At 36.3% G+C, this 12,934-nt stretch overlaps 2 protein-coding genes across 2 annotated transcripts; both read left to right on the forward strand.

The window, feature by feature from the left end:
* Positions 1-8: 8 nt before the first annotated feature.
* On the forward strand, positions 9-4,498 carry LOC126875137 (histidine-rich glycoprotein-like). The gene has a single exon (XM_050637862.1). It carries the CDS (start codon positions 2,047-2,049, stop codon positions 2,890-2,892), a length of 846 nt encoding a protein of 281 aa, XP_050493819.1. The 5' UTR covers positions 9-2,046; the 3' UTR covers positions 2,893-4,498.
* A 58-nt stretch (positions 4,499-4,556) lies between these two features.
* LOC126875101 (uncharacterized) lies at positions 4,557-8,339 on the forward strand. The gene has a single exon (XM_050637827.1). The coding sequence runs from the start codon at positions 5,513-5,515 to the stop codon at positions 6,545-6,547; it is 1,035 nt and encodes a 344-aa protein (XP_050493784.1). The 5' UTR covers positions 4,557-5,512; the 3' UTR covers positions 6,548-8,339.
* The last annotated feature ends 4,595 nt before the right edge of the window (positions 8,340-12,934 follow it).

A 12,934-nucleotide genomic window follows, 5' to 3' on the forward strand; every position in this document is an offset into this window, starting at 1 on the left:
CGGAATTCGATCGATACAATCGATACGTTCGACTCCGACGCTGCGCTCGGTATGATTAATCCGGCAACCACGCTCGGATTATATATCGAACGGGGAATAATCGATATTAAGGAAGCAGCGGTTCCGTCGCTGGCTCTTTACCGTGTTGCGAAAGTAACGTCTCCTTAACCCGTTCAGTTGGCAATTCATCGATTTCGATCGGATCGGCGCCGTCAAACGAGACCGTTATGCAACTAGATTGCTAGTCAAAACTGTTGGTAAGATATAGACACATGTAAACAATACTTTTCTCTCGTCTACGTTTTTTCCAAGTTATTATGCAGACAATGTGTTCTTTCGTAATGGTGGGCTGATTTTCGGTACTTTCTATTTTTTAATAAATTTGGGGTTTTCACCATGATCTAGAATTTTAGCTATATCAAAGAACTCTGTATTATGCATTTGTTTTTGTATTAGTGATTTTTCATTTTTTCAATTACTCTTAGGGCGATTGAAAAGAAATTTTATTTCGGATTTAGTTGCGTACATGTAGATATGATATAAATATGACATAAATGTAATATAAGATAAAATTTTAGATTTATCAATGCGAATATGTACGAGTACAAATGTTGTTCAGCAATCACAAAACGATCGTGTTATCCTTTTACGGAATTCCTCGACACAGTTGATCTCTTCGTCCTGCGCAGAATGTAATAATTGTTACGTCGAAAGTGAAATATTTCCATTTCTTATGTTCATATTCAGCTCGCAAAAATTAATTGGTGCCGATAGAAATCTGTGACAAGAATGAAAGAAATTTAGGTAGTAAACTTTCATTTCGAATAATGAGTATAATTAATTGAATAATTTCGTTGAAACAAACTTCAAACTAGATTTATTCGTTCATTCCTTTCAAAAAGCAATTTATTCGGTCCCTTTGTGAAAATTTTGATTTCGATTCGATTTTACGATCCATGTTCGATTGATTCGTACATCTTTTTATTTGTCAGTCGAAATAACTTTTGCCCAATACTGAATCGGGAACGAAAGCGAGAAACTATCGTTGCAGAAAGAAGTTCGGTGAACGGTGAAATATTTTCATATTACTCGGCTGTTTTGTAATAAACGTTCGACCGTTATTCAGCCGTCTACAAATTGATTGGCTTCTTATCGAGTGTCACGTTAGCGATGCTTGATTTGTCCCTGTACTTTCCGTGTCTCGAGTAAATAACGTTAATTTATTTCACAGCTAATTACTCCGTAGATGAAGAAAAACGCTGACTGTTCCTAGCCGTTTGGAAAAAGCGTATTAATGCAATCAATATTTGCCACTTAACGTCTCTATCCTACTCGGAAAAGTAATCTCTGTCAAGAATATATGAACAACAATACGAGACTTGGAAAGCTATACGACAATGCTATAAACAATGCTATAAACAAAATGATGACGAATGAGTTTCAATAATTTGTTGTTTATAGCTAATTGTTTATAGCGTATTTTTTTACTTGCGACGTATAGTAGAGTCATTCATAATTTGAAATTTGCAGGAAAGTACAAATAAATTTCTTTCTTTGCTTAATTTTATTTCAATTTGATTTAAGTATATAGTTTTTTTTCCGAAAAAAAGTTATTTAAATCTGATGTATATTGTGCGTATCTATCTTAAGAAATTTTCAAAAAAATTCCAAGTATCGGTAGGCTTACATTACGATATTTATCTAGATAATCTGACTATATATTTCAGTTCTATAGCAACTTTAGATTTTATTACGAAAAATAGATTAAATAAAACAAAGAAGAACTGGAATAACCAGCGGACGAATAAACAAATAAACAAATATGGGATTGAAATCAAATAACGAACGAATGAACAAATAAAATTTTATTCCCAATAAAAGTTTATTCGAACAACACTCAGCGGTGATGTGTAGTACCAGAGAGCAACGATTCCACCGAACGAAAGCGGTTACGTATGAAACGCGACTATGACGGTAGGTATATAAGCTTTGCTTTAAAGCGATGTGATCAGTCGATAGCACTCGTTGGTCTACAAAGCAACCAACATGGCGAAGAGTTTATGGCCGTATCTCGGCTTAGCCGTGATCTGTACGTTTATCTCCTTATCCATGGCGAGGGAGCTGAGGAATAAAAGAGACCTCGAAATGTCAGCAAGCCACCATGGTCACCATCATGAGGAAGGCGGTGGTCACGACCATCATGGACACCATCATGATGAACATGGTGAAAAGGGTGAAAAAGGGTACAAACATGAGCATCATCATGACAAAGGTGATCATGGTCATTATGGTAAGGATCACGATGAAGGTCATCACGAAGAACATGGTGGTCACAAAAAGGGGCACCATGATGAGCACGAAGAGCACGGGCACCATCATGAGCATGGTGATGAGCACAAGGGTTCAAAATATGGACACAAAAAGGGTCATAAGAAAGGTGAGAAGACCCATGGTTATCATCACAAAGCCCATAAGGATGAATATCACAAAGAGCACAAATTCTATGATGACTACCACAAGGGAGGTCATCATGAGAAACATGGTGATCATTATGGACACCATGAGAGTAAAGATGGACATCACAAGAAGGGTGGTCATCATCATTCTGGACATCATGAGGACCATCATGGAAAGAAGGGTCACTTTGATAAGGGGCATTACGACGATGATCATAAAGGTTACCATGGAAAACATGGACACGATGATCATTACTCGCATCACGAGGATTATGGGAAGAAGGAGGAGCACCATGGAGGAAAGAAACATGGATATTCGAGTGGCGGTGGCGGCGGTGGTGGCGGCGGCCATGGAGGTGGCGGTGGTGGCGGCGGCCATGGTGGCGGCGGTCACGGTGGCGGTGGAGGTGGCGGTGGACATGGTGGACACCATTAAAAGAAGCAGCAAATGCAATGAAATTTTCTTATATTTGTTGTCTCAATTGTTTTTTACTACATCGTTGATTAATTTTAGACATTGAAATGTGAATCGTCATGTTTTGTTTTAATAATAAAAACCATCCCTTAACGATTAAATTTTCTCCCTTTATTCTTTGGAATATATTCCTTCATACCTTTTGTATAATTTTATGTCTTTAAGGTTTTGAATTTGTTTTCTATCTGAACAGATTATAAAAAAAGCGATTAATTAAAAGGAATTCAATAGTAAGAGTAAGTAAAAGTAGCAGGACAGTGTATACAACTGAATTTCGGGAAATAATGATTTTGCATTAGTCTATATCTCATGTAGAAAATTGATAAAAATTTTCGTTATATCGATTATCGTAAATTTTGTCACGAATTATTGATTTGTTCTCATAACTCAATCTCATTGAAACATGAACCTCGTATCTTTACAATCTCTCTCTACATATATACCAGGAAATGTAGAGATCAGCTGAGGAATCAATAGGTTTCCACGAGAACAGTTACAATGACTACGGATTCCACGTAATGCAATCACACTTCGACTGCAACAACTATGCTATAGGAAACAATGTAAAGCAATCTAGGTTCCAGAATTAATAGCAGACGGGATTGATCTAGATCCTTTTACAAATGACGACAACATTAAATACCGATATCACGAATCAAAAATGTATATATAGCGATTTCTTTAACAAACCGATTCCCTGACCTACTAAATCGAATTTCAAATTTTTTGATATTGTTATGATTAAAGAGATACATATACATCAGGAAAAATGCACTTTCTCTGTCTATTTCTACCCTTCTCTGCTTTCTTCATTTCTTCAAGGCGTACAGTATTTCAAAATAGCTGTTTGGCCAGAAAAGTCATGATTTCGAGCATTTCCAGTTACTTATTCTCTTAGTTTCTCCTCAAGTTTTTAAATTCTTAAAGATTTTGAATTATACTAATATTATATTAATATTAGCTACTATATATATACAAATTATTTAAATGTGATATGATAATATGTACACAGTAGTTAGTAACCTCTGCCATCTTGAAGAATGCTATTCATCGGTCGGTGTATTTTCTCCTCGTAAAAGGTTGCAGTGAATTATTTCATAGCCATGAGCGTCATAGACAAGGATGCATTCTTAACGATCTAGAAACTCGAAGAATTAAGTAACAGAAAATGGTCAAAATGATCTTTTTCTCAAAAGTCAAGCAATCGTTTTAAAACACTGCATGACGCCAGCTTAAACAATCTCTTAAACAATATAATATTATACAGGGTGGTTGGTAACTGGTGGTACAAGCGGAAAAGGGGTGATTCTACGCGAAAAAGAAGTCGAAAATATAGAATAAAAATTTTTCGTTTGAGGCTTTGTTTTCGAGAAAATCGACTTTGAATCTTCGCTCGGTATGCGTGCACTTTATCACGTCTCGTTATAACGGATCTCACTGTAGATCGTTATCTCGATTGACGTTAATTTTTAAATTTTTAAAATTTTTAAATTTTTAAATTTTTAAATTTTTAAATTTTTAAAATTTTAAATTTTTAAATTTTTAAATTTTTAAATTTTTAAATTTTTATTCTATATTTTCGACTTCTTTTTTCGCGTAGAATCACCCCCTTTCCGCTTGTACCACCAGTTAACAACCACCCTGTATATTTCTGATATATCATATAGGTATTAAACAATGTGCCTACATCTGCTAAACGTTTCGTACACGTTTTTGGAAACATGCACGAATTCTGTAAAACATAATGTAGCGTATCTGTACTAAACAGTAAATTAGGAACAGTCAGTGACTAAGTCATTATTTAATGCAACATATCGATATTTCGCAACCGAAATTATATAATTTCTCTCGTTACGGTCAGGTAGATAAACCGGATTACAAAACATTCGAATTCACACAGCAGTCCGTTAACTTCTGTAACACGTAGCAAATGTGTTTTCCAACATAGCACAGATCGGACATCAGGCAATGCTCTTTCTCTTCACGGAGGTCACGTTGGTTAAATTTTGCATGTTTTTCCTAACAGTGATTATACGGTACATCGAGGTGAAAGACATATAAAAGTTAGATTTTCGCACATCCGCATCATATTGGCTGTAACAGCCAACTACGTTGCCGTAATATCGCCAGTTTCGTTCACTTGGCGCGTAACATTTCCGAACGAATATTCGCAAACGAATCCTTCGCACTGGCTATTTCGCTGCACTACATTTACGCTGTGAACTCGCTGCAAAATTCTATGACAGGCAAAGAAAATGACGATGGAAGACACTTTAAATACAGAATCTCTTGTGAAGAGTAATAGTCTTTTATTCGTTCATTTTGAACTAATTCGCTTGCTTATATACTATTTCTGGTTTTTAGGGGAGTATGGATTTTTGATATGTCAATTTCTCAGGTATGTTAGAGTGATGGAAATAGAAATATAAAATATCATAATACAAACCACAGAAATAAAATAGAAAATACGTAAAGTTTCCAGTGTACACGAAGCTACTTTTTCATTATCTTCATCACTTTCACCGCTATTCTCGAATAATAAATACTCAGTACGATTAATTCACGTTGAATCGATAGAAAAATGTCATTACGTTATGAAGCTGTACGTCGCGCGATCCACCGATCGTTCCGACCTACATACGATACAATTTCCAAATTTGCTTTCCCGTTGCCTAAAAAAGAAAGGCAAAGCGAATCTTTTTCCGAGCTGTACTTTCAGAACCACTCGCCTAAGAAAAATACGACGAAACACGAAGCACTAACCGCGAATCAATATATACTCTTCCAATCAACCGTATCGCCCAACTTTAGATACACATTTGCGCCCTCTTCAAAAAATAGGAACTCGGCCAGCAGGAGATTAAAGAAAACCGATATGTTTGCCGTACGTGGAGGTCCATGTCTGTTGATACTTCTGGCTATTTTGGCGCCCGTGAGTTTCGCGACGAGCATTAATTACGAGGATCTGCAACCAGCGGCTACCTTTCATTTCCATCGACACGAGGAACGTGGTGGTAACGATCGTTACGCTATTCACCGAGGCAAAGCTAGTGATCACGCCGATACGGGCTACAAACGTTATCACGAAGCGGACAAAGTTACCAGAGGTCACGATAACCTGGACAAAGGTTACGGGTATTACGACGATGATGGCAAAAGGAAGACATACCATCATCATGACGACGATCGTTACGATAAACATCACGTAGGTAGGGAAAGTGAAAAGGGTGAAAAGTTGGTCGACAATGGCCATTATGACAATGGACATAGCACTCATGGTCGTCACGAGGTAAAGGAATTGGACGAATATCAGAATCACAACGAGCTTTACGACGAAGAGCATGATTCTGATTTCGACGAGGAAGATGGCGGTTATCGTTATGGTCACGAGGAAGAGAAAGGTGGAGATTATAAGGATGATCGTCACGACTATGATGAACACGAGGCGGATCATTATGGTAAAAGAGATTATTACGAGCAGGGACACGATTGCAGAGATCATAAGGGATACAGTGGCGACCAAGATCACCAAGATTATTATTACAACGATTATCTTGACGGTAAAAAAGATTCAAGTGATCGCGGCTGGAAGTGGATACATAAGATAGAGTACTAATTCTCTTATATTTTATTAATCCTTTTGATAAAATAGATCTTATTCTAATTAAATATATGTCATTGTGGATTCTTTATTTGTAGCATATTTATATTGTATTATATGTTAAATAAATACAGCGGTGTGCCAATACTTTTTGCAGCCACAGTATGCGATGGAAACGGATGTAAAAGAGAACTTCATCGAAACGTTAAATTATTTAATAAAGTCAATTTTATATTCTAACCTACTTAGGAGTACAGAACGAAAATTGTAGCAAGAATCTCGAAAAACACGCGCACGGTAACTGGGTTGATACTACTTAAAATTGCAACGCGTCCCAATAAATTTTTACGTTCTGCATGACGAGAGGAGTCGAGGACATAAGTGCGGCCGCGATGGCAGGACTCCTTTTGAAACGTGCAACGTTATACACGCAACCGGCTCGTACAAACATCCATATACATATTTCCCTCTTTTTTCTCATTTTCTTCGCAGCATTTTCGTTTTATCACGCCATGTGCATTACCTACCTACACAAACATAAACATACAAATACAGGTACAAATATATTTCATATACAGAGAAGGAAAAAAACGCGGACCAGTGGCGACGGGCACGAGTATAGTCGCCAGGCTTCTAGCGCATTCACCGTGCCACGGGTTTGATTAACGATTCCACCCTCTGCAAATGAAATTGCCGCGGCCATTCGTGGGTCTATCTAGACTGGATTCCGGTGCACCAGACACGGATTAACGGAGCTTTATACGCTTCTTTTAGGGCAGCGTGGATGTTACAGCAGGCCGCACGATCACGCCGCTTGCCCATTCTCGGCCGGAGATTGCATACAAGCGAGTGGATCTACTTGAAATTCTCTGGCGTGTGACAATTCCACCACTGTGTGGCCCCTCTTTCCCTTCCTTTCCACCCCGTCGCTTCGCCAGAAACACCCGAGGCCATTGTTTTATCCCGTGACGCATGTACGTGTGGCTGGCTTAATTAATCTAATTGGAGTGGTCGTGCGACTCGCAAAAGAAAAGGAGGAAACGGTCGTGCCCGTGCTCGTAGATCTCGAACGACCGTGCTGTACACTCGCGGAGACGCGCGCGTTAAAAGGGCGAGAAGCGAATCCATTTCGCACTGGTACTTTTTGATCGATCGCACAATAATCCTGTCGTTCAACCAAATTAATGAGCACTGTCGAGCATCGTCGTCGATTCACTCGTCCTCGTAGTCGTCTCATCGCGGAGAGCCTGTTGTCGCTGTGATACGAACAACGAGAAAAATTAACCGCGGCTCGCCGCGCCAACGAGCCACTCGTACGGAGCAATTTCGCGGCCGCGGGACAGAATTTTTCATCGCAACCATCTCGTTCCCGGAATTTATACGCGGTAGATGCCCGCGATTTATCGGTTTCTCTCGTAGTTAAATATTCGCGACAGAGACATTGGAATATTCTTTTTTGTTTTTTTTATTCTGTTTCTCTTTTCGCCTTTTGTTGATTTCTTTTATTGGAACGGCTCGTTTTTTGGTCGAAACCGTTGTTGTGTTAATTAGCGACGCTGAGATGTAAAATAAATTCGTGGTAATTTGACGAGCGAGAAACGGAGGACGATAAAATTCTGGAGACTCGATACGTAAGTAAAAAATTCAAAAGGGAATTCAGTTAAAAACCGTAATTTCTTTTGTAGCAGTTTTATAAAGCGTCAACGTAAAGTTTACGAGGATTTAATCCCCTCGATTTTTTGAGCTATTCTTTAATCTGAGTTTCAGTTTATATCGCATAAAGTAAATCTCAAGAGCATATATCCTTTTCATATAACCTTAATCAACTTCAATCTCATTTTACGTCTTTTCTGGTTTCATTCTCGTAAAAAATTTTATTCAATTATACACTTTATTTAACCTACTTCATTTTGAATTATTCTTAAATCAAAGTTTTAGCTTATCCTGTTTATATTCAATTTCAACGGAGGATATAGAAAAATGATCTAAATTTCACATATACAATGAACCACGAGGATATCGAAACACTTACGTAGACTTTTTATACCGCTGCATTTATATTTCTTATCGAATTCAATCTTATTTCGTTCCCACTCTGACCTCATCCTCTGTAAAACATCGATAACGCAATTTTATCAGAACGAAGAAATAAAATATCGCTTCATTGCCATATTCTTTACATTTCAATTACATCTTATTTTGATATCTCGAGGAAAAGCATCCGTGAATCGTATTTCTCGATTCTTTCACGGCACGTCGTTGTCAACTCACGAGTGTTTCTTTCGATAGACGTCGAAGAGTTTTTACCAACGAACCGGAAACAAGGAGAGTGCAACAGACTTCTTCGAGTAAATTCGATCGCGTTCGATTAGAAGCTTTCTTATTCACTTAACGAACTATCCTGGCTCCGCAAGATCAATCAACTGTACATCGGTAATTTATCTTTTTCTTCGTCCGACGAAGACGTTGCTCTTGCGAAATTACCACATTTAATTTCAGTTGCTCGGTTGCTCGACATTGTTCGTATTTTCTTACCGTGTTTCCCATTCCCGGAAACCTCTTTCGCATCGGCTACAGATCTAAATTCAATCGATCGCGGTAAAGAAGAAGCAGAGTTGTGGATTTTCCTAGAAGAGGAGAAATTTACAGCCTGTCTTGTACGAGTGAGCTCAAATGTGAATTTTATGTTTACTTCGAAATATCTGCATGCAACTCTTCGAATATATTTAGTGAGCGATGAAAAGGAAGATTGAATTCGATTTTACGTAACTGTTTATAAATGTCGGTATGCTTACGAGTAAATCGGGTGAAGTTAGGAAATAATTTAAACGAATTAGATTAATAAAGATAGGAATAATTGTTCAGGAATTATAAAAATCTTTTAAAATCATTATTCCATACTGTAGACGACTGATATTGTAATTAAGTCTTTCTTTTTCATTTAATTATCGATACTTGTTCAATTCAATCCTGACATTCGTATCACTGAATTCTCTGCTAGTCAGATCAGATTCGTATCACAGGTTCTAATTTTAAGTTCACATCGTATTTTAATTTTATCATCCGATTTTTTAGCGAATGAAATTTTACTCCATGAAATGGTACTAATATTATCGTTATAATTTTCTACTGTACGATGAAATTAATATCGGTAGTAGAATGTTTGCGATTAATTAATAATTTTTCGCAGCGAATAAGATAAAGTATCGCTAAACATGAATTCTATTTTGTTTCTAAATGTTGTACATGCTTGTTGACTATTCATTCGTATCAAATTAAGAACGAGACGTAGCAGAACTTTCCTGCTCAATTTATAAAACGTTAGTTAACGCGGGAACATTTTCACCAAACTAAAAGAGGATTATCCCTAGAGAGTTCTGCTTGATTTCTGCCGTTCAGTTAATTTTCATTTATTACTGCATTACGTTTTTCGTCGCAAAACTTGTTCTTTACTGTTTGATTATACAAATCAAATTATTTTCCAGGGACGCGTAGAAAATTTGTGCGAACATTTCCCTCGTTTAAAATCTGTTGATAGAATAATTATTACGTCAAACAGTTTCATTAATCATAATAATGGAAAATATACCTAATGTCAAGAAACATTTCGTTACAGATTAAATTATTTTCATTAGAATTCCTCTTCTTTAAACGAATTTCTATTGATTTCTTGGTTTATTCAACTTTCGTCGAATTTTTATTATTTAAATAAAAAGATTTGAAGCTTTTAGGAAGGAGCTTTGGAGGATTTAATGCTATGTATAATTACAACTGCAAGGTGTTTGAGTCTGGCATTTGAATGTGTACATGTAATTCGATGTACACGAGAATTACAACGAAAATTATTAAATTTACATAGTAATAGCATATTAAATGTTATAATCAGAAAGCATTAAGGCTCTACATCGATCATGATCTTTATTCACTGGTTAGTTAGTTAAATTAATGATTACTTTGATCAATTCGGTTTCTTTATGTTTAACATTTACATTATCTGTCTATAGACACTAAGAGACATAGACACTATAGACACATTATTGATATTATAAAATATTGTGGAAATAATCGATTGAAAAATATAAATTAATTCAGAGACTAACTTTTACATCGGCCAGTGCAATAGTCATTTCTTGATACCATTGATACCGGGATTGCGATGCCTCTTCGAGAGTCTGGATCTACTTGAGATTGTCAATGTAAACGACAGACACATTGAATTAGTAACCTAACCGAGACCTTCGCAGGTCTAACTTATTAATTCCCCGAATAACGTAGGCACGTCGTCACCAGATAATTCGCAAAGGAATGGGCTGAAACGTGCGAGCGTTCTATAGGAACCCGACAACCGGTTTTGTTTTAATGAAATCGAGTCGCGAACGAAGCTGCTAATAGAGTTTATACCGGCACGCAACTAGCGGGTAACGAGGACTTAGTATGCGAGCCGAGGACAATGGAAAGCGTTTAAATTAAAGGGAACGTGTAAATTCCGACTGGGACCGGTGAAAAGCCGCGTCGAGAATACGAAAATATGCATGAGACACGGACACCACAGACTTACACTTATCGATGATCTGTTACGAATGGAACATTTAATTGACTGATGCGAAATGAAAATTGACACACGATGAGTTAATATTAGATTATCCAATAAGTTAATGCCATTTATGGACAAATACACAGCGTCAATCACATTTTCTTTAAATATCAGCGAACGATTGATTTGAATCATTTCAAATCTCAAAGCTTCTCTCGAACTACTAATTTTTTGACCCCATTCAGAAGATCACGAATTTTGACTATATGTGCCCGAGACAAACATAAGAAACGTGATTGATCTTCGAGATGAAAGTTTCTTCTAAAAAATGAACCAACTGTACAAGACACTAAATTGATTTCTTCACAAGTTTGAGTATTTTTAAGTGTTCTACTTATTGTTATATATTTATACTTTAAATTTAAATATCCACTTGCTTATATCTCGTATTTCTCTTAAACCTGTGTCTAAATGTTTTGGCACAAGAATGATTCCAAAGTTGTTCTTATAACGTTTCACGGTATTTTTTCCAGGTTCTGGTTTCTAAAATCTTCCATCTAAGTGAAATATTTGGAAAATTACTATTAAAATCCAAATTGTTTGTTATTTTATTTAATTAAAAGAGAAGATTTTTATTAATTGAAGGAGAAGATTATTTAGTCTTAATAAACAAAAAATGATTTTTTCTATATCGTTTTAAAAATGAAAGTAGGTTAGAATGGCACATTATTCCAAACGATAATTCTTTGTTTTCATTTCAAATAAAATTTTCACAGGTCTGATTATTACCAAGAAGATATTCATGCGTTGTAGTGTTTCAGTATAGTAAAATGTAACTGTATAGTAAAACATATTCTACTATGTGAATTCTGTTTGCTTTTGAATAAGACGTTAGTACGAAGACGGGCGTGAATTTTGAAACCTCTTTGGCGTTTCTAAGTGCAGCGCGAACACGCAGAAACAGAATACGTAAATAAGGTCTCCGGAGAAGGCGTACGGTTGTGTAGCATGAAGTTTGAATCATTTTTACGTGCAAATACGATAACTGATTTTTCTCGTGAAAACTCAAATCATTCAATTTCATCTATTTTGCAAGATAAACAGGGAGATACACGTGTTTCCATTTGTAAACCAGAGTAGAAGAATTTTGTTTGTTTTACTTCGAGAAAAATTGAATCGGTAACGAAAAAATCAGAAATTAAAATACATTTGCAATCTTCCGGCGAAGGTTCGCGAGTATCGAATCAATTTCGAAAAATCAACATTACCAGATGATTTTCATTGTCTGTTTTAAAAGTAAACTTCGTGTATGTCCTGTCGGATCTCAATTAAATAATCTAAAATATAATTTTTATTTCAATGGAAAAATAGAGTACCTCTGATTCTGCTTACAATTGCGAAATATGATATTCGAAAGAGATGGGACGAAAGTTATGAGAAATACACATTTTCGACGTAAGGTGATAGATGCAATAACAAAATAATTGCGTATTAATCGGAAATTCTTTGATAAAATGTTCAGAAATCAGTAAAATATAAAATAATAAACGATTCGCGTAATTGCAATTCCCCTCTTTCTCTATTGAAAATTGCACGATAAGACTGCGGAAGAAAGGTTTTTATGATATAAGCCACTTGGATTACAGTGCATCGGATAAGCTTACATTGTTTGAGCGTTCGTTCTTATTATTTCGAAAATCTGGCCAATGGATAATACGTGCATAACGAAATAGCGCAATTAAAAAGCGAATGTTCTTATAAGATGAAGTCCGAGTGATCGATAATCGTCGCAGGATATCTATTCTGTTGTTGTGTAACGCGGAACTTACGGTATACTCCCGCATTATCGATTAACAGACCTCCTTTTT

Source organism: Bombus huntii, chromosome 2 (genome assembly GCF_024542735.1).
Source record: "Bombus huntii isolate Logan2020A chromosome 2, iyBomHunt1.1, whole genome shotgun sequence".
Lineage (NCBI taxonomy): Eukaryota > Metazoa > Arthropoda > Insecta > Hymenoptera > Apidae > Bombus > Bombus huntii.